At 39.9% G+C, this 23,559-nt stretch overlaps 1 protein-coding gene across 1 annotated transcript in view; it reads right to left on the reverse strand.

Moving 5' to 3' along the window:
- Positions 1–23,559, reverse strand: part of ankrd13b (ankyrin repeat domain 13B) — a 456,195-nt gene that overhangs the window by 50,895 nt on the left and 381,741 nt on the right. Inside the window, exons 8-11 of the mRNA XM_059971419.1 lie at positions 21,012–21,093; positions 11,917–11,981; positions 9,926–9,928; positions 9,697–9,827 (exon numbers count right to left, since the gene is read on the reverse strand). Coding sequence (XP_059827402.1) covers positions 9,697–9,827; positions 9,926–9,928; positions 11,917–11,981; positions 21,012–21,093 — 281 coding nt within the window. The remainder of the gene's footprint in view (positions 1–9,696; positions 9,828–9,925; positions 9,929–11,916; positions 11,982–21,011; positions 21,094–23,559) is intronic.

Below are 23,559 nucleotides of genomic sequence, written 5' to 3' on the forward strand. Positions count from 1 at the left end.
GATATGTGGTCTGCATATCCGAGGTGAAAGTGGGGGTCTGCCTTGTAGGCTCCACAAACATTTGTATACACCAGGTCTAATATATTCTCTCCTCTGGCTGCGAAGTTGACATGCTGGGAGAACTTTGGCAAGATTGTTTTTAAGTTGGTATGATTGAGGTCACCAGCAACAATGAAGACACCATCAGGGTGAATGGTTTTGAGGTTGCAGATTGCACCGTAGAGCTTCTGCAGCACTTCCCCACACCAGCACAGGGGGGATGTAAACAGCAGTAATCACAATGGTAATGACCTCCCTCGATAAGTAAAAGCACCTGCACTTCACCATTAAAACCTCTATCTGTGGTGACCAGTGGGCCAAAACTATTCAGGCATTCACACATCAATTGCAGCCATCCTCAGCCCTGCTCTTTTTCGTCCCTGTCACCTAATCTTTGATGAAGATATCTGCAATCCTTTCCTTGTACCTCTTACTACCAACTTTTTACTTGTTCAGTTCCACTTTCTACAGCCTCCTATGCTGAACGATAACCTTTGCCTGCGAAGGATCAGTCATGGATCCCACCCAGCTTCCTCATTCAAATCCACAACGCCGGTCTGTATTCTGTAGCCTGCAGCAATGAGACACCACTCACCACTGGTCTACACACACAATATTGAGGGATATCAGTACCATGGTCTGGGATTTCCCAACATTGGTTATTGACCAATGCCAAAAATAGTGAAGATTTCACGCCAGTTGAGCAACCAATCCCACTGGAGAATTTTCCCAAACAAAGTGAGCATCACGGTAGTATTATGGTGAGAGCAATCACTTTACAAGCAGCAAACACTGACCAGGGTTCAATTCCTGCCACTGTCTATAAGGAGTGTGTATGTTCTCCACATAACCACTTGGGTTAAAGGTTAATCAGTTGTAGGCATGCTCAGTTGATGCCAGAAACATGGCAGCTCTTGTGTGCTGCCTGACGCACGCTCCATGAAAAGACCCATTTCACTGTATGCTTCGTTGTTGCAATGTACAAGTGATGAATAAAGCAAATATAATCTAGTCAGGCAGTATAAATTTCAATTAACTTTTAATTCAAATTTTACAGAATATGAGATGAATTGAGAAGAACCTTTTAAAACATTTCAGCTTTCAGCTTGATCCACTTTTTCCAGTTCTGATGAAAATCTTCATCAACCTGAATGTTAATTCCATTTCTGTCTCTAGAGATATTGGTTGATCTGACGTGTATGTTGTTCCTTGTGGTGTATCGGGGTGGCAACTTTGCCATTTCTTTAGCATTTTTGTCCATTTTTACGAGGCTGAGTTGCTAGCTTGATGCTCAACCCAGCACAGTGGATATTGTCCTGCTGAAGCGTCTTGGCCCAAAATGTCAACCGTACACTTTTCCAGAGATGCTGCCTGGCCTGCTGAGTTCCTCCAGCATTTTGTGTGTGTTATGGTGGAAAGCATGCAAGGAGCCTGCTGAATTTGAACCTGGGACCACTCGCATCGAATTCCAGTGTGGATGCCACTACACCACCATTTGGCTTAGTTGATCTGATGAGTATTTCAAATTATCAGTCCCTACAACATTCTGCCTTTGTACTCGATTGTAGGACTAATCGCCGTTTCAACTGAATTTCCACCAATTCATTACAAAAACCAGCATTTTTGATACAAAGTATAAAATAATCTGAAGGCAACAAAATAAAAATAAAGATCAGAGAGAATCCTTATCAAGACTAAATCTAGGGTCCACCATTACTTCTACAATTCACAAGAACGTTTTTCTAAGTAGACAATATTTTAGCTTTGAAGAGATTGCACTGCATTTCTGAATTTCTTACTTCATGAAAATAATATTATGAAATACAAGCAAGATTTTTTGAAGGTGATTAGTCATTTCAGTGAAGTATCAAATATGATGCAACAAGCCAATGCTTTCCTACAAAAAATACTTGAAAGTAGTTTCAAGGCAGCTACAAAGCAGAAAGCAGAAATGTAATTAAAAGCAGAGCTAATCTTCCCTGTGGGGAATCTGCTTCTATCATTATAGAAACACTTGTATGCCTAGAAATTAGGGGAAATAAAACAGCCAGGCAGGCAGGGAGCAGGATTTTATTTCTGGCAACCACTCCCCTCTGTTCCCCTCCCCCACCTTTTGTTTTTCCTCATTCCTCTTTCCCCTCCATTACCCTTTTTCTTTTCTCTTATTTCTTCTCCTATTAATTCGGTCCCTTTCTTCCCTGTCCTCCCCTTCAGATTCCTTATCTTCAGCCCTTGCCTCTTCCGCCAACCTCCTACAAGCTTTTCCGCTATTCCTATCCTCCACCCACCTATCACACCGGGATTCGCCTATCAGAATCAGCATCAGGTTTATTATCACCGGCATATGATGTGAAATTTGTTAACTTAGCAGCAGCAGTTCAATGCAATACCTAATCTAACAGAGAAAAAATAAAATATAATTATAAATAAATAAGTAAATCAATTACATATGTTGAATACATTTTTTTAAAATGTGTGCAAAAACAGAAATACTGTATATTTAAAAAAAGTGAGGTAGTGTCCAAAGCTTCAATGTCCATTTAGGAATCGGATGGCAGAGGGGAAGAAGCTGTTCCTGAATCGCTGAGTGTGTGTCTTCAGGTTTCTGTACCTCCTACATGATGGTAACAGTGAGAAAAGGGTATGCCCTGGGTGCTGGAGGTCCTTAATGATGGATGCTGCCTTTCTGAGACACCGCTCCCTAAAGATGTCCTGGGTACTTTGTAGGCTAGTACCCAAGACGGAGCTGACTAGATTTATAACCTTCTGCAGCTGCTTTCAGTCCTGTGCAGTAGCACCCCCCACCTTACCAGACAGTGATGCAGCTTGTCAGAATGCTATCCATGGTACAACCATAGAAGTTTTTGAGTGTATTTGTTGACATGCCAAATCTCTTCAATCTCCTAATGAAGTATAGCCGCTGTCACACCATCGCCATCTATATAACTACATAGATAAGTTGCGACCAGGTTAGATCCTTGGAGATCTTGACACTCAGGAACTTGAATGCTCACTCTCTCCACTTCTGATCCCTCTGTGAGGATTGGTAAGTGTTCCTTCATCTTACCCTTCCCAAAGTCCACAATCAGCTCTTTCATCTTACTGACTTTGAGTGCCATGTTGTTGCCGTGGCACCATTCCAATAGTTGGCATATCTCACTCCTGTATGCCCTCTTATCACCACCTGAGATTCTACCAACAATGGTTGGATCATCAAAATTTATAGATGGACAGATTTACGTCTGAGTTCGACTAAGTGTCGAATATTATCTTTTGCCTCTCTGCTGGCTAGACGTTTAATCCTCCTTAGATGGAGAGATGTTGCCCTGCCCACGCATGCTCAATGGCTTAACGATATTATGGCCTGCTTAGGCCTTGAAAAAATTCATTATTCAGTTCTTAATTTGGATTTAAAGTTCCATAAGGTCTGGGGACCTTTTATTGAGTACTTTCATAACCTTCCTCTTAACTAAGGTTTTTTTTTCGGTCCCTTGCTTTCAGCTCTTTTTTTTTGGTAGTAGGCATTAATATCTTCTGTTGCTAAGTGTATTTACAGTTTTGGGGTTTGAATGTCCTGATTTATATTCTCTATATTGTGTTGTGGTTGGTCTGGAGTTTTTTGTGTTGCGGGGCTTGGGGTGGATACTAATTTTACATGTCTTCAATTTGGGTGCTTTTTCTATTATCTTTCTTTGTATCATATTATTATTGTATGTTTATTTTTGCACTGTATCAATGTTCTTCATTTTGATCTGGGGTTTCTTTATCTGTAGCTATGTAGAAATTGTATAAAAAAACTAATAAAAAAAATTTATAGATGGTATTTGAGCTATGCCTAGCCACACAGTCATGTGTATATAGCGAGTAGAGCAGTGGGCTAAGCACACGCCCCTGAGGCGCGCCAGTGTTGATCATCAGTGAGAAGGACATGTTAGCAGCAATCCACACCGATTGTACTCTTTCCCCTCGCTACCTTTTATTCTGGTTTCTGATGAAGGGTCTCAGCCCAACAAGAAAACCTGTTTATTCCCTTCCATAGACACTGCCTGACTTGTTGGGTTCCTCCAGCATTTCTGAGCGTTGCTGAATATTTAAAGCATTTGCCTAAACACTTGTGTCAATTCTGGTTTCTGCCCTCTTTCCTTTCAGTCCTAAAAAAAGATCTCGGCTTTAGACGCCACCTGACTTGCTGAGTTCTTCCGGCAATTTTCTTTGCTGTGTGTTGCAGAAGGATTTTATTGAAATCTGTGAAAGAATGAGGAAAGCATCGAAGGGTTTACCGTGTGGAGTGATCTGTTAGATTTGTGCAAGAGATTTGGGATTTGCAAGTTTTTACTTATTTTTTTGTGAAGGAGGAGGGTGATGTTTTTCTTTTAAACATCCTCCATGGTTTTCTTTGTTTCATGACTATCTGGAGAAAATGAATCTCGGAGTTGTATACTGCATACAAACTTTCATAATAGATGTAACTTCAAATCTCCTTTTTTTGATCCTTTGAGAGGTCAACCAGTGCCTTGGGTCAAAATCTCACTTGAAAGGATTTCCATTAATGCTACACTTACTTATTCAGAACACTAGTCTTGATTTAAATACCCAAACCTCCAGAAAGGAACTTGATCCCACAAAGTTCTGATCCAGCATCAGGTCTTGAACCAGATCAAACAGCAACTGAATTGGCTGACAAACAACGTCTTTCTAGAATCTAGTAAAACATGGCAAAACACCACCTGTAGATTTAAATGAGGCAAGGACAATTGGTGTTGCTGCACTAGGAACAGAATCTGAAACGCATCACATAGAGACACCGTGTCATTAAAATGTATCAAAGATTATTTTAACCAGAGTACTTCATAAACATTTGTGTTACCTACATTATTAAGTCTTATATTCCGATCAATTGGAAAACGACAATCAATTAGAGCAGATTTTCAGTAGTTGGTACTGCAGATTTGAGCAAACTGTTAAACTGTAAGACTGTTGTATTTGACAGAACAATATGTACAATGTCCTGGGTATGTTACTCAAAATGGCCTCTTTGGTTTGTTACAAGTAGGAATGTTTCTTTGTCGGATAAGTGTTTCTCTCGCCGTTGTTTCACTTTAGAATGGCTGATATGGTAATTGTATTCATTTGTTAATCAATGGGGAATGTCATTGTGTCTTGTGATGCTGGGAACTTGGGGGAGGGGTTTTTGCGGGTTCTTTGGCCGTGTGCTGGACTGCTCGTAAGACCACCGGGGTGGTCCCAGGTGCGACGGCCGGATGGGTCGATTGGTTCGTTGATTGAGCTCCAACGAGTGCACTAAACAGACTGAACTTTGATAAGTTGGCGCCTTTTTTTTTCCTTGTATATATATATATATTGTATTGCCTACTATTTTTTTCATTTTAGTAAACTCTTTAAAGTGTATTTCATAACGGTATTTGTTGTGGGTTTGATACTGTTGGCGGGCGCGAGGCATTAACTTGATTCTCACAGCACCTGCGTGTACGGGAGGTGGGTTGGAGAGTGGCTGGATCTCCTTTTTCCCCTAGACATATACCAGCCTGTTGGGTAAGTGTTACAAATATATTCCCAAATAAGATAAAACAAATAATCCACTGATGCACTAATTTCATTATGTATTCTTTCACATTGTCAAGATGGCACCGATGATACATTGCTTATAACACTAGTGGATACTCTCCTTCTTCTAGATCAGGGGTTCCCAACCTTTTTTATGCCAAGGACCATTACCATTAAGTAAGGGGTCTGTGGACCTCAGGTTGGGGACCCCTGTTCTAGATATTCTCTGGAACTGTGATTGATTGCATCCTGTAATTTCCCATTTAAGAATGTCTTTTTTTGTCCGACTGAACGATCTGGTGCTTCAGCGGTCTCCTGGGGGATTCAGTGTGGAGTACAACTTCGGCCACTACAAGGTGGCTGAGTCAATTCCTAATGGTGGAATGCAAACCTGGCTCCATTACTACGTGTCAATTGAAGTGTCAAGCAAGATTAAAATTGGCAAGGACAAGAGGAGAAAGCAAACGGGTGTTCAGTGCCATCTCCCTCTCACTGCTGCCAGTGGAAGGTGCAGGAGCCGTGGGTCTCATGCTGCAAGCTTCAATAACCTTAAGGCAGGTCATGGATGCGGACTTACCTTTGGCTGTGGTTTGATTTTTAAATTTCGGCACTGAACGGGATCGGGGCTGTGGCTGCAGCCATCGGCTCCTGGACCAGCTACCCTCACCTTGGCGGCTGCGGACTCACTTTCAGGGATTCTGCGGTTTGGTGCTTAATGTTCAGTATGGCAGTTATTCACTTTGTGTTGTCTGCGCAAGGTACTCTTTTTTTTCTTTAAATAGGTTCAGTGTGTTTCTTTGTGTTGTGGATGCCTACATGAAGGAGAATCTCAAGGCTGTATACATGCTTTGATAATAAATGTACTTTGAGCTTTGAACAATATCCTGTTTTGTTTCTGTGTGTCCCTATAACCATATAACCATTTAACAATTACAGCATGGAAACAGGCCATCTCAGCCCTTCTAGTCCGTGTTGAACGCTTACTCTCACCTAGTCCCATTGGCCCGCACTCAGCCCATAACCCTCCATTCCTTTCCTGTCCATATACCTATCCAATTTTACTTTAAATGACAATACCGAACCTGCCTCTACCACTTCTACTGGAAGCTCATTCCACACAGCTACCACTCTCTGAGTAAAGAAATTCCCCCTCATGTTACCCTTAAACTTTTGCCCCCTAACTCTCAACTCATGTCCTCTTGTTTGAATCTCCCCTACTCTCAATGGAAAAAGCCTATCCACGTCAACTCTATCTATCCCCCTCATAATTATAAATACCTCTATCAAGTCCCCCCTCAACCTTCTATGCTCCAAAGAATAAAGAGCTAACTTGTTCAACCTTTCTCTGTACTTTAGGTGCTGAAACCCAGATAACATTCTAGTAAATCTCCTCTGTACTCTCTCTATTTTGTTGACATCCCTGACTGAGGTTTTTTTTTAGTTAAACTTAGTCCTTCATGACAGCATTTGCCAATAATAGATCTGTAAACTCCAAGGTTTCCTTTATTAGTTTTTGCCTCTATCCACCAGAAATCACCAACATTTGTGTAGGTCAATCCTACACAATATTTTAATGAAGTACTGTATTATGACTGTAGGAAGGTTGTCTTTACTATTTTGCTGCATGCTCTACATTGGGCTCACTTACACTTCAGATTAAAGATTGAGCCAGGTGCAGTACAATAAGGATTTCTGAATAATTAGATCAAAGTGCATTCATTATCACGTTATATAGACTATATACAACCCTGAGATTTGTCTCCTTATTGGCAGGCACAAAACAAAGAAACACAATAAAACCCATTAAAAAAGGAAGACAATTAAACATGCAAAGGCAGAAAAGAAAACAAATTGTGCAAACAATAAAAGTAAGTAAGCAAATAACATTCAGAACTGAAGTTCACGAGAGTGAGTCCACAGCCGGTCATCACTGCAGCTGATCCAGGAGCCCATTAGTTGCAGGCCACAATTCAGCACTGAGGCAGATAAATTTCGCCAAGCGGTAATGCTAAATTATTAAGTGTTTTACTGCATCTACACCTGGCTCTGCTGCCTCCACATACTCCTTTCATTTTACAAACCCCTTATTTAGGTCTTCTATCTTCCATATAAAATCCACACCTTGTTCAGTAATTCTTATTAGCCATAATCTTCAGCACCTATCTTGCAATTTTTTGTTTTGTAATTTCTCCATAACGCTCCTGTGCAGTTTACAGTAGTCAAAACAGTATGCAGACCATAGCTCAATCAATGTCCTCTATAAGTCCAATAATACTCTTGAAAGCAAATCCTTGGGAATGAGAAATATGCCTTCAGACAAAATTAAAAATCTCTGGGAACAAGATTTACAGATTCCAATTTCTAAGGATACTTGGAATGAAATTTTTTAATTGGTTAATACCGCATCATTATGTGCCCGTCTTTCCCTTCTACAATTTAAAGTGGTTCATAGGGCCCACATGACTAAAATAAGCTGTCTTGATTTTATTCTGATATATCTCCCTATTGTGATGAACGTAACAATAGAGAAGCTTTGCTAATTCTTATGTTTTGGTCTTGTCCGAGTCTTGAAAAATATTGGACGGAAGTATTCCAAACTTTTTCGGTGCTTTTTAAAATAAATTTTAAACCTAATCCTTTGACTGCCTTATTTGGTATTGATTTGCACACTTTGACTTTTATTTTTCTTATAGCCAGGAGGGCATTGTTGCTTAAGTGGAAGGATTCCACTCCACCTACTCATACTCATTGGTTAAATGATGTTACGTCATGTTTAAATTTAGAGAAGATTCGCTGTTCAATTTCTCAAACTAGACAATACTTTTTGACATTGTGGGGACCTTTTTTGAATTAATTTCAAAGTCTTTAATTTGCTATTAAGCACAGATATTGGCCAATAATATGTTTTACTATATCTTAAAAATTTTTTCCTTTTTTTTAACCAAACAGCTGTTTTTTTCTGGTAGTGGGTTTAGAATTTTTGTATAATAAAATTACCTCTTTTCAGTATTATGTTTAAACTTAATTTATATGGATATGTGGTAATGAGACTATGTTTGTGATTTCAATATATTGTAATTGATATATGTTATATATCCTACTGTACTCTGTATTCTTTTATGTAAGAAATCAATAAAAATATTGAAACAGAAAGAAAGAAAACAAATCCATTGTAACAGCCCAAGAATCCAGAGTAAGGAACTGGTCCACGATTAAATGTAGCAAACTGGCACATACCACAGTGTAGGACTCTGTGCTGAGAAGCGGATGAAGCTTGTTTTGTACAGTCACCATAAACTGGCTTATGTAGAAAGGCCACAAAATTAAGGCCCTCCTGGATTTATCGCTCATTAAGTGGACAAATAAGAAATATTGAAACCATCCTGGTACAATATAAATCTATTTAGTTAATGGAATGTTATCCCTTGTGCCGTGAATTGCAACATGCAAATGCCATAATTGCAAAATTACAAATTTTATTTTTAAAGCTTACTTTTAGAGGTAAAACTGTAATTGATCTATTAACGTGTGAAAGCACTTCACTCACATCCCTAGAGTCCTGAATTTAATTACCCTCTCCGTTTTCAATTGTGCAAGACACTTTCCATTGTTTTTTCTACCAAAGTGCACTGTTTCCCATAATTGAGTGGTTGAAAATTTTCTAATGCTTCATATATTAGGGTATATTCTTCCTCAATATTACTTTTATCTACCGATCTGCGAACATTAATGGAAATCAAAATTGAGTAACATGCTCTAAAATTCAAATCATTCATATAAATTATTAATAACAGATGTCCCAGCACTGGCCCTGTGGGTTCCAGACTGTTCCCTCATTTATTTTAATTACCATTATTTTCCTCTGAATTTTGTTTCTCATTTTTTAAACCAACATTCAGGTACTTGCCCCAATCCCACAGGCTGAAACTTCTGTCATGAGACTTTGCAATACTTTATCAAACATCTCTGGGAAGTAACTGTATCAGGGCTGCTGTTTACTTGTGTTAAAGGTGTACTCTAAACACAAGTTAGCTTTGATAGCCTTATTGAATTTTATGACGTGGACATACTCGAAAGAGATTTTCAACTTACTTCTGTGTTTTTGTGGTGAGCTCCATGGGACGTCCAATATCACGATTTCCCAGTTCGAAGTTGAGGTTGAAGTACTCCTCTGGAGTAATGGATGTTGGATTGGTATTGCTGAATGTCTGAGTGATGAAGGCCTGGATCACAAAATGGTAAACTAAATTGCAGCAGTTCTAACGTCTCTTAGAGAAGTGTTGGATTGAGCAGTTATTAATTAAAATTTCCAAGAGGAGACCTGCTGATGTTTAATTGCAAAGTTAAACTAATGTGTAAATCAAACTAATGCGTATGCTGGAAGTTTGCAGTGAAACGTGGAGTTGCAGTGAAGATGCCCATGAAGATCCTAGAGTTCAAGGTCACACAATCAGAACAGAATCAGAATTGGGGTCAACATTACTGGCATATGCCGTGAAATTTGCTAACCTAGTGGCAGCAGTACAATGCAATATATGATACTATATTAAGGAAAAAAAATATGTATATCAAATAGTTGAATTAAATAAGTAGGCAAAAACAAAAAATAGTGAGGCAGTGTTCATGGGTTCAATGTCCATTCAGAGATCAGATGGTAGGGGGAAGAAGCTGTTCCTGAATTGCAGAGTGAGTGCCTTCAAGCTTCTGTACCTCCTACTTGATGGTAACACTGAGAAGAGGCATGTCCTGTATATCAGTGAACCATAGCATCAATAAGTGGAATCTCATCATGATTCCAAAATTCAGTGAGGACCCTTGAAACCCATAATCATAGAAAAAGAATTTGACTTCATTTCATTCCCATAAACATATATTTCTTGATATTGTTTAATACAAGTCAAGATGCAGGAAGATTATTTTTAGACCAAGGTGCCCAACTCTACCTGGCTTTCTGTATTTCAGCCAGGTATTCAGCCATTCACACAAATTTACACTGGTTAATAAAACTTTGATAATTAAGACTGGGGGAAGAATTTTCACATAGTCTACCAAACTCTCACCATTTATTTGGTGAGAGATCAGCAGGAATGTTGGCGAAATAGCATAAAGGCCTGCTTATTTAGGATTCCCATGAAATATATGGACAGGAGAACACGTGTAAAATTTCATCCATTTATTTGGCACATTTTCCTATTTGTAGGTCACAATTGGTACCCAATTACTGTGTGTAACAAAATTCAAATCCAGGGTCAGTATTGCATCACTTGATCTACGTTCCATGATAGTAACCTTTATAAAACTCAGTGTGTCTTGAAACGTACATCTTTGCCTTAAATTTGAGTTTTTCATTGCAAAAACGTTGCAGTATATTTCCTCTGTTACGAGTTAGGGCTTATACACAAATACCCTTGAAGCACAGGTGTTAAAATAAAGGTCATCTTTACTATTCCATGACACAAAGCAGATTTTAACTCAATGCAAAATGCTGGAGGAACTCAGCAAGCCAGGCAGCATTTGTAAAGAATAAAGAGTCGACATTTCTGGCTGAGATCTTTCATTAGGTCTGGACCTCTCTCTACAGATGCTGCCTGACCCGTTGAGTTCCTCCGGCATTCTGTGTCTGTTACCCTGCACTTCCAGCATCTGCAGAATCTCTTGTATTTCAATCTAACAGGGAACATGGTAGTAGTGAATTTAATACTACTGCCCATATAGAGTTTGCATGTTCTCCCTGTGAACACATATGGCTCTGCTGTGTACTCTAGTTTTCTCCCACCCAGCAATGATTAAGTGCTGTAAATGACGCCTTTGTAGAAATCATTTGCGAAAGAATCAGAAGTGGTATCTATAAGCAAGTTAGAGAAAGTAAGTCAAGGGCTACAAGAAAATAAGGAAGGAAAATGTAGCCTATGGGATTACTTAGGAGATCGGTTGGATCTATTGTCCAATTGGTCTTGTTCTGTGTTAAAACAAATAAGTGTCATAGCTAGTAGAGCACAAGTTCCAACGAGCCAAGATTGATCCTGAACTTTGGTCCTATCTGTGTATGCGTATGCGATCCCCAGGAACATGTGAATTTCCTCTGGGATCTCTGGTTTTCTCCTATATGCCGAAGAAGTGCATTAAGTGAGTTAATAACCTCCAGTTTGTCGGTCATTGATAGAATCTGGGGGATGTGGGGAAATGGTGCAGCAGAACTGCCAGTGGGTGTCTGGACACATTCCATGTAGATTAGTTCTATGCGATTTATAAATGAATAAAAAATAATATGTATTCTAGCTCAGGTAGAAGAATAATATTTGTAATACGCACCCCATTGTGTGGTCCAACGTGTTGTTCTGCAATGCCCAGAAATGACTGGAGGGGAGTTTTACTACCTGCAAAATACAAGCAATGCGCTTCAGTATTAGGTTAAATCTATGGCAGCTTATAATGACTATTCTCTGTATTCAGCATGCAAGTCTGCTGAGTTAGAACCACTTGTGCTTAACTCCTCAGATGCAATTCTTCTGACAAGATTTTCTACCTAAAGAAATAAGTATGTAAGTGATCGGTGAGGTATTGTTTCAAGCATTTTACGAATGGTGCAGTGGCCAAGAAATGTGTGTGGAATATTCTGATTTATAGATTTAAGTCTTCAGCTTAGGATGGCCTGTTAATTCAAGTAGCATGGTCAACCTAGTATTGACACCATTGGCACATTTTATTATTATCCTCAATCAGTTTGGCGAATGATCTGGTGAATGGTTTCTTACCAACCTCTACTATTCATATTCTCCAAGTTCAATGACCTTGGCTGTGTAAGAAGGTAACACTGATTAACATGCCTCCTCTCTAATAAGCTTCAACCTCAGTCTAATTGATTAATCATCCAATACAAATTTATGCTGATTAATGCTATTTACTCTATGGAATTATCAGCTGTCGAATTGCTTCATTTTCACTTCGTTGCTAATCTTTTAGAAGCAGTTGTCATCTTTTAAAATGTCTCCTTGCTGTCAGTTTATAGCTGAAAGCTTGTTTAGCTTGAGTGGGTTTCACTGAAAAGTCACCATCTGCCAGATATTCAGTCACATCTGGTTAGATACAACAGCAAGGGAAACCACTCAAAGCTGGAGTCAAAGCCACGGCAACAGTCACGTTATGTTGAAGAGCACAGTCCTTCAAATGTTCGATAGTCTGCAAGGTAAGCACCACTGTGCCGCACATCTTGCCAGTGATTAACTGGACCTCAAGGCAATATTATGCACAGCCATATGATGAGGATTGAAATTGAAAATAGAGAATGGTAATTTGGATTGTGACTTTTAACTGAAATTTGTGGCATCTCACATAGGGTGTCAAGAGCAGCTGACATTGAGCCAGAGGACAAGTAGTAAGTAGTCAACACAAAGGGGCAAACTGGTTAGTGCAATGCTATTACAGCACTAATGACCTGAGTTCAAGGTCATGACCTGGGTTCAAGGTTCAAGACCGCAGTCTGTAAGGAGCTAGTACATTCTCCCCGTGACCATAGGGGTTTTCTCCCATATTCCAAAAGCCTGCATTGCCCTGGCACAGTCAATTGTTAGAGAAGAATGGTGTACTGAGCTGTCGGAACCACTTTCTGCAGTCCTAGTCATCTCTTACAACCAACACAGTAGAGGCCCCAGAACATGAGATTGTTTCACAGCCACAAGTCTCTCCTGACAAACCATGACCCCACCCCTTGACAGGAAAGATATTATCCCCATTTAATCATCTATAGTGATTAAATTTTTAGACCTGAATGGGGAATATAAAATACACTATGTTATGGATGTTTACATAGTAGTTGTATTATTTAGTATACTATTTATTTATATATATATATATAATGACTAGAGAGCAATACATTACATATTTGAGTTGAGATGCATTCTATATTGAGTTGGAGTTTATAGCTGAGCAGGGAGGAGTGTGTATTTAATATTTCAATAATATTTGAGTATTATTGTAAATATATTGTTTAATTGAGCATTCTTTGTTTACTTGTTCACTCTGGGATAAGAAGTACGTGAATGGCACACATCATTACACCACCATGTCATATTTGATCGCCTTGCTAAAGGAAAACGAAGTACACAAAATGCGTCCAGGCTCCTGTGTTTTTCTTTTGATTAATTTCTGGAAATTACATAATGTAACACCTCACACAGTCTAAAGGTGTAGGGGTGAGTAGTTTAATGGGTCACGTGGATGTAATTGGGTGGCGAGAGCTCGTTGGGCCGGAAGGGCCTGTAACCATGCTGTACCTCTGGATCTAAATCTAGACCAGGTGAAGGAACCGGTGTAAAACTGCCCTCGCTTTAAAATCATGCATTCCCTCTTCAGCTTTACACAGAAATGGCATTTAGTCTGAATTATCTATACTGAACAGAGTTGCAACTCGAGCAGCAGTGAAACAGAAATGGCTGGAGGAGAGGCGTTGCTTCGCAGGAGGGCCTGAGGAACATAAAAATCACAGCCACTGTGCACCATGCTGGGTTCGCAGCTATAATCACACAAGCATTTTTCATAAGTGTTGACGCAAAATAGGGATAAGTAAAACAGCAATTGGAAATAAGGTATGACAGGAAATACATGCAGACATAAGACTTAAGACAAGTAGAGATGTGACAACGTAGAGTGGAAATCCAGTGATGCAGTATTTACTTCTATGTAATTTTTTTATTACATAGGGAGATTGTGCCCTCTTTAGGAAACTGCCACTCCGTCCCATCTGTAAATACTTCTCATCAACAGTACTTAGGGTCTCAGCCCAAAACTTTGACTGTTTATTCATTTCCATAGATGCTGCCTGGCCTGCTCAGTTCCTCCAGTATTTTGTGTGTGTTCCTTAAGCACTATGTCATTGTCTTAAAGCATCAGAATCTCATCAGAGGGTGAGATTCTGACCCCACCTCCCCTCACTCCATACTTCCAATTCCTTCCCTCACTTTTTCCTCCCAAGGATTCTGTGCCGGTTCACCATGGAAACTCATGCCATAGACTCTTAAGAGTAAGCCACAACCATTGCAGTCAATCCAGCTCATTCTGTAACTCAGCACATACATTAATGTGATAGCATAGTGGTTAAGTTAATGGATTTGACTACAATTCTGGTTCCAAGGACATAAATTTAAATCCCACCATGGTACCTGGGAACTTAAATTCAAGGAACTAAATAAATCTGGAATTTTAAAGCATTTCATTAATTGAAACTACTGCATTGTTATGCAACCCCATACTGTTCACTAGCTTCCCTCAGGGTAAAAAGAAAGAATCTGCTGTCCTTATTCAGAATCAGAATCAGGTTTAACATCACTGGCATATGTCGTAGAATTTGTATTCAGTCAGGATGTGTATGAGACCAGACCCATTAATATAACTGGCTTTTTAATTGCCTCCTCATGGATAACTGGAGATGGGATTGCCAATGGCATTTGGATCTCATGTACCAAGTAAATTAAAACCTTATCCTGACACAAAGTACACATAAAATTCCAGAACAGGAAGCAAACTAATGCTATCTTAGAATGAAAGACAGTGCTGGAGGAATGCAAAGTCAAACAGCATTTGTAGAGGCATTTCAGGTTGAGACTGTGGATCAGAACTGGCCTGAAACATTGGCACACTCCTCCACAGATGCTGCTTGGCCCATGGAGTTCTCACAACTTTCTATTTTTTATTCCAGGTTTCAGCACCTGCAGCTTTTTATGTCTTGAGTCATAGTATCAGGTGGTAGACAAATGCTTTGGCCCACCAAGTCCTCACTGACCATCAAGCACTTTTTGTGTATTCCGACACTAAACTTATGTTTTATCCTCGCCACATTCCCATCAACTCCCTGAGATTCTACCACTCACTAGGGCAACTTGCAGTGGCCAATTCACCTCTTTGCGTGGCTGGAGAAAACTGGAACACCCAGAAGAAAGTTCTGTGGTCCCATGGAGAACTCCACACACAGAAGCAGGGGAGGTCAGGGTACGACCCTGGTCAAATGAGCTGTGAAAGTAGAAACTCTGCAAACCGAATCACAAAACTACCCAACTGCACCACTGTGCCATTTTTCCTTATTGAGGTTGATTATTATTCTACTCTGCCCCTGATCAAAGTGCAAACTCTTATCTTTGTTGGTCCATTTTATATTGAATTTCATTTGTCAATGTATACTCACTGGGCACTTTATTAGGAGTATCTGTATACCTGCTCGGTAATGCAAATATCAAATCAGCCAATCATGTGGCAGCAACTCAATGCATTAAAGCATGCAGACATGGCCAAGAGGTTCAGTTGTTGTCCAGACCATATGTCAGAATGGGGGGAAAAATGTGATCTAAGTGACTTTGACCATGGAATGATTGTTGGTGCCAAATGGGGTGGCTTGAGTATCTGAGAAACTACTGAGCTCCTGGGATTTTTCACGCACAACAGACTCTAAGGTTTACAGAGAATGGTGCATAAAACAAAACAAAAAAAATAAACACCCAGTGAGGCGGGTCCAGGTCTATGGGTGAAAATGATTTGTTAATGAGAGAGGTCAGAGGCGAATGGCTAGGCTGGTTCAAGCTGACAGGCAGACGGCAGTAACTTAAATAACCATACGTTATAACAGTGGTGTGCAGAATGCATAAAATGTTGAATCTTGAAGCGGATGGGTCACAGCAACTGAAGACCGCTTGTGTTCCGCTCTTGTACCTAATAAAGTGACTACTGAGTGAAATATCAATGGTGATGCTCACACTGAGAGAACAATTTTATTTCATCTTTGTCCTATTGTCCATCAGGTAGTTAAAGACTAATTTTTCTGCTGCCTTTCACTAGTAATATTATGGAGTCTATGATGTCTATGAAAGCTCTGAAACAAAAAGAGACGGCCTCAGGCTGTCTCAGTAGGTTTCTTACAACTTGGATTCAGGCGTCATTGGTCTTACTGTATTATTAGTTTCTAATAAAGGCTACAGTCATATTGCAAATGCACTCTGGGAAGCAGTCAGGCTTTCCAAAGCATCTGCTCCTCTGAATTCCCCAGCATTGCTCAGGAGGCATCTGATCACCGCTTCACTTAACTCTGCAGTTTGAGCCGGAGGAACATCAGACGCAGCAAACCTTCCACCCCAATGACAAAAATGTTAAAATTTACCAAGCAGTGTACGCCTGGGATTTCCACAGGGAGTTTTTGAGCAGGAGTTTGAAAGAATACTGAGGAATGGTGTTGAAACAGCTGCATACACAGTTTGCCGAAGATTCTTGCCAATCCTCGCTGGATAACGCAGTGGAAGGTTCAGAAAAAGCAGCACATAAAGTTCTCCATAATGCTCAATTAGAATTTTAGTTGTAATGGCAAAATATTGTCGGTGGGAGTTGTGTGTTTGCTGTATCACAGACAATTTGACTTTGAAATCTTTCAATTCCATATGAGCTTACAATATTTTGGGTACCCTCAGTATCAACTACAGCAGACATTCCCAACCTGTGGTCCATGGTCCACTCAGTTAATGGTAGGGGTCCACAGCATAAAAAAGGTTGAGGACCCATGAACTACACCATTAAAGATAATTAATATTTGATGGAAGAAACAGCTTGCCCCAAGATGCACTTACAGTTAATTTGCTATACTAATGTCTGATCAGTACAAGAACTTAATCTGCTTTATCAGATTAAGTAAGATCTTTCCTGGGGCCAAATATAGGCCAGTAGTTCAGTCCCTGGAAAGATCTTCCTTAACCTGGTAACCAATCCTGCATGTACACCATATGAATCAGAATCAGGTTTGATATCACCAACATATGTCGTGAAATATATTAACTGTGGCAACTGTATAATGCAATACATAATAATAGAGAGAAAAAGAAACTGTGAACTACAGTAGGAATATATATATATATACATTAAATCGTTAAATCAGTAGTGCAAAAAATAGGAAATAGGGAAGTAGGGTTCAATGTCCATTCAGAAATCGGATGGCAGAGGGGAAGAAGCTGCAGCACATGAAATATAAATGGTCTGCAGAAAGCAACATGCTTAAAGCATTCTCACTGAAAGGTGCTCAGTAATCTGGGCATACCAAAGGTATTGATTTGTAGTTTTCTTTAGAAGTAAAAAGGTATCTTAAAAGTATACTCTAGCAATATTTTCTTTTGCACTTTGTTTTCCTACCATGTTCATTCAGAGTTGAATTTTGTACCTCTTTCTAAATAAAGAAAAAGCCTCTTAATGAATAGAAATCTCAGAGTGCCAACAGCTCCAGGGAATTCCAGGTTCCCTGGCACATCAACTTTTCATTGTGTTGAAAGAGATCCTAAAATTGTATGAATATACAGTGGAAACTCCAATAGGAGGAAGCTTGGAAACTGGCAGATAATTGAAGGACTCCAAATCTGATCTACCACAACCACCTAGGCACGACAATGAAAGCAAGCACGATATTGTTATCAATAATATCTAGATTAATTCGGTAACAAAGGTAGGTTAAATACAATTAAAGGGCTTAGCAACCTGGTGATTTTTCAAATGAAGCTTTGCTCTGTGAATCTTATATCAAATCATTTGCAAGATTGGCTGAAGGGAGTTATGGAGGTTCCACTGTAATAAGCTTAGAGGTCACTGTAAAGAACAGTTGAAAATTTAAACAAATATAAAAACACTTTACTTCTGATCTTCTGGCTGCTCGATGGGATAACTCGTTGGTGCGCCAACAGACTGGACGCTGTTGAAACAGGTTTGTGTCGCCGATGCCCTAGAGATTGGAACAATTTAAAAAAAAAACACAATCTGGGGTTGAGAAATGCAAATTGGTGGTGTAACACCAGCTCGCTGGCCCCCAGATAGCAAACCCTAACAACATCAGCGTTTGAAACACTTACGGTGCTGACTTTCAGAAAACTCAGAGTTGCCACACCTGCCTCACACCTGGCAGTTAGCAAAAAAAGATCTTCCCCTACCCTACAAGTATTTAGTTCTTGGGTCATTAATAGAGCATCTAATTTCACCCATTTCATGGGTCCAATCATAGGAAGCCCAAACACAGTTTTAGGAAAAGAAAATACTAGCCAGGCACTGTTCATAATCATTGCCTGAAGCTTGCCTTAAAGGTCAGATATTATTTCAACAGTTTAAAAAAAATATCACATAGGCTCAGAAATTATATGCTTATTAGCTCTTGATTAGCTGACTATTTTTTCTGGAAAATCCTCATTTGTGATATTAAATCAATTATTTTTAAAAATATACTTAATATGGTAATCTGAAAATACTTTCTATCACTATAATATTGCCTCATTATCTTTGTTCTTCAGGGAGTTCAATCCATTGGTATTGCTATGGGGTTAGTCAAGTGATACTATATACATTGAGATCCTAAGTCATGAATTTTGTTGATACCTTCCAATGTGATTCATGGCTCATTGATTATCCCAATGTGGCTTGCTTCTTAATACTACAAAGTACCTTTGCAACCAGCCAGCAATTGATTGAACAAGATTTTATCCAAATAGCAATCATCACTTAATATTTGCCTGCCCATTGTCACTCTTCAATGGTACATTAATTAGTTCCTTTAGACAATAGACAATAGGTGCAGAAGTAGACCATTTGGCCCTTCGAGCCTACACTGCCATTCTGAGATCATGGCTGATCATCTACTATCAATACCCAGTTCCTGCCTTGTCCCCATATCCCTTGATTTCCCTATCCATAAGATACCTATCTAGCTCCTTCTTGAAAGCATCCAGAGAATTGGCCTCCACTGCCTTCTGAGGCAGTGCATTCCAGACCCCCACAACTCTCTAGGAGAAGAAGTTTTTCCTTAACTCTGTCCTAAATGACCTACCCCTTATTCTTAAACTATGCCCTCTGGTGCTGGACTCTCCCAGCATCTGAAATATATTTCCTGCCTCTATCTTGTCCAATCCCTTAATAATCTTATATGTTGCAATCAGATCCCCTCTCAATCTCCTTAATTCCAGCGTGCACAAGCCCAGTCTCTCTAACCTCTCTGCGTAAGACAGTCCAGACATCCCAGGAATTAACCTCGTGAATCTACGCTGCACTTCCTCTACAGCCAGAATGTCCTTCCTTAACCCTGGAGACCAAAACTGTACACAATACTCCAGGTGTGGTCTCACCAGGACCCTGTACAAATGCAAAAGGATTTCCTTGCTCTTGTACTCAATTCCCTTTGTAAAAAAGGCCAACATTCCATTAGCCTTCTTCACTGCCTGCTGCACTTGCTCATTCACCTTCAGTGACTGATGAACAAGGACTCCTAGATCGCTTTGTATTTCTCCCTTACCTAACTCTACACCGTTCAGATAATAATCTGCCTTCCTGTTCTTGCTCCCAAAGGGGATAACCTCACACTTATTCACATTAAACATCATCTGCCAAGTATCTGCCCACTCACCCAGCCTATCCTATCCTGAATTCTCCTAACATCCTCATCAAGTCACACTACCACTCAGCTTAGTATCATCAGCAAACTTGCTGATATTATTCTCAATGCCTTCATCTAAATCGTTGATGTAAATTGTAAACAGCTATGGTCCCAATACCAAGCCCTGTGGCACCGCACTAGTCACCACCTGCCATTCCGAGAAACACCCATTCACCGCTACCCTTTGCTTTCTATCTGCCAACCAGTTTTCTATCCATGTATTTATCCAATACATTATCCAAGTAGTGTCCTTTTAAGAATGTAACATACACAAAATGCTGGTGGAACGCAGCAGGCCAGGCAGTATCTACAGGAAGAAGTACAGTGCACGTTTCAGGCCGAGACCCTTCGAAGGGTCTCCGCCCGAAACGTTGACAGTGCTTCTTCCTATACATGCTGCCTGGCCTGCTGCATTCCACCAGCATTTTGTGTGCGTTGCTTGAATTTCCAGTATCTGAAGATTTCCTCGTGTTTGCGTCCTTTAAGAATATGCTTGAATTTTAGTCTAATGACCTATAATCTTATAATTTTTTCAGATCTTGAAATAGAATTGCAGCTTTAAAATACCCTTTTGAACACCTAATTACAATGGATTTAGTGAAATGTGTACACTGGGAGGCTAAGGGCCGCAGGAACTCTCAGCTTGGCTTGCATATCATCGTGTGGATAGGAATGAGAGTCGAATAAGGGTAGAATGTGAGTGTGCAAAGCCTTGCAAGTTCCCCTCCCCCTGCACCAACAGTGCCTAAATGCAGAAGTTGCTCTATAACATAATGCAAAAAAAAAAGATTACTTTCTCTGACTGACTTTCAGAGAATACCTCTGCTCCTGACTGCATTCTAATTCTATTGAATCCAGTGCTTCAACCTCTCTTCATTTCTGCTTTTTCCATTGGGGGTATTATTACGCTGGTACTGTGCTACCTGCTTTCATATACTTGTCACTGAAGAAGGGAAAGTACTGTTTCACTTACCTTTGCTTTTACTTTTGTTCTGGTCTGACAGGTGCTCTGTCCTTGTCCTGGTGACCAGTTCCACATTGGAAGCTCCATAAACCTAAAGAGGCACAAGAAAATCAGAATTAGGTTTACTGTCACCAGTATTTGTTAACTTTGCAGCAGCAGCGGCACAATGCAATATATAACAATAAAGAAAAAAAAACTGAATTACAGTAAATGTATTATAAATTACAGTAATACAGTAAATTATATATAAGAGGTCATGTCCTGGGTGATGAGGGTCCTTAATGAAGGAAACTGCCTTTTTGAGGCGTAGCTCTTTGAAGATGTCTTGAATACTATGGAGAGTAGTGCCCATGATGGAGCTGACTAATTTTACATGAGTGCACCGACATTCATCAGCAGTGGGTCTTGTGGACTTTGGCCCATTTATGCTCTCCGCCAAACTTCACTCACCGTACTTTGTCTCACTCTATCTACATCTTCATCTTCCCTTGTGTGTCGGTTAGGGAAAATAACTTGCTAAAGAAATTTGATTCAAGTTGATTGCAAGTAGTTTAGACATGGACTTTGAAGTAAAAAGAGCTTTATTCACGATATCATGGGGAGTGGAACCTCTGAGAGTGGGGTTTGAAACCCCCGTAATACAGAGAGCACAGCTCCTTTTATGCATGTACAAATTGATAACAAAAGCAAAGGCTGTTCGATTAACATTATGAATTAGAAAAGTTAAGTTATGTTTACATGCAGTTCTCTTGTGAGAAACTATACCCATAGCAACAGAAAATTTTAAAAATCCAGTCCTATGTACAATGTTGTATTAACAAACAGGTTGCCTCATATCCTTGAGTCTAATTCTTTCAAAATAAGCAACTGCAATTCTAAGAGTCATCTCTGCTGAAAGCCAAGGCCATATCTATAGCAAATTAAGCTGCAAAATGTTTTCCATACTCAAAAAGCCAACATTAACTCTTTGTCTATTAAAATCTTTAACTCACAATATTTTCCTCCACAGTGTCTTAAAATTGAGGTTACTTGCCTCAATTACTCTACCATGCAGATATATAACACTCTTACGGACTTGAGGACCTGAGTGATAGGGAAAGGTTGAACAGGTTGGGACTTAATTCTCTGGAGAGTAGGAGAATGAGGGTAGATTTGATAGAGGTACATAAAATTATGAGGGCTCTAGGCAGGGCAATGCAAGCCGGCTTTTTCCACTGAGGTTGGGTGAGACTAGAACTAGAGATCATGGATTAAGGGTGAAAGATAAAATGTTTAAGCTGAACATGAGGGGGATCTTCTTCAGAAGAGGGTGGTGAGAGTGTTGATGCGGGTCCGATTTCAACATTTAAGAGAAGTTTGGATAAGTACTGTACATAGATGGGAAGGGTATGGAGGGCTCTGGTCCAGGTGCAGGTAGATGGTGATGCACCATCAATAACTCACTCTGAGACGTAAAGGCGAGATATCGGCTTTTATTGACTGGAAGAAGGAACAAGCAGTAATTGACCACAATACTACATCCTGGAGACTGAGAGGCCGGGCTCAGGCCTCAATCGCCTTTATACCGGGGTCTGTGGGAGGAGCCACAGGAGCAGTCAGCAGGGGGTGTGTCCAGACAGGTATATGTAGTTCACCACAGATAGGACTCAGCAGAATAATAGTTCAGTATGTACCAGATGGCTGAAAGAACCTGCTTCTGTCCTGTAGTTCTCCATGACTCTATGAGAGCATGTAGTGCACCAGGCTCTCATCAACAACAGGCCATGTGGCTCACATGGTTTTTATGCTCCCCACAAGACTCCTCTTACCCTACATCTCACTGCATGTACATCTTCATCTTCCCTTGTGTGCTTTAAGATGCTTCCATGTTATTTGCCTCAATTACTGTACTGACAATACGTGCAGTCATAACACCTTTGGGTTAAAAAGCTTTACCTGATGACGCTACTACTGATGGTCTCGGATATCTAAAAAATGGAAATGTCCTTCCCTCTATTCCATTAAGGTCTTTCATAATCAGAAAGATCTTATCAGGTCAGCTCTCTTATGAAGAAAAGACCCCCACCAAACTGATCAATCTTCCCTGATGACACAATACCATAACACCTAGGAGAAGAGTTAGGCCACTCGGCCCATCAAGTCTGCTCCAGCATTCCATTATGGTTGACTTATATCTCTCTCAACCTCAGTCTCTTGTTCTGTCATTAACCATGTGCATCTTTTGCCCCAATTACAATGCTTTAATAATATTTCATACATTGTAGTCTGGATGTGCTTAACAGTTCTTTTGCTTTATCCCTAGAAATTATTCTTATTGGCCTTCTGCGATTGAAGTGGTTTGTGTGACTCTAAGTCTTATTGCTCCCATACCTTTTCCAGACTCTTACTAACTAGGTCTTCCTTCTTCCAACCAAACACAACACCACTCCAAGTATCCCATCTGTGAATTGGTCTTAATTTTCTGAAACTATGGTTCCAATGAAATCCTATCTTTTACCTACTGTATGTCCGTATCTGTCATTAACGTCTACCTTCCAATTTCTGATTTGTACAGTAG

The sequence above is a fragment of the Hypanus sabinus genome, chromosome 6, assembly GCF_030144855.1.
Source record: "Hypanus sabinus isolate sHypSab1 chromosome 6, sHypSab1.hap1, whole genome shotgun sequence".
In the NCBI taxonomy this organism is placed as follows: domain Eukaryota; kingdom Metazoa; phylum Chordata; class Chondrichthyes; order Myliobatiformes; family Dasyatidae; genus Hypanus; species Hypanus sabinus.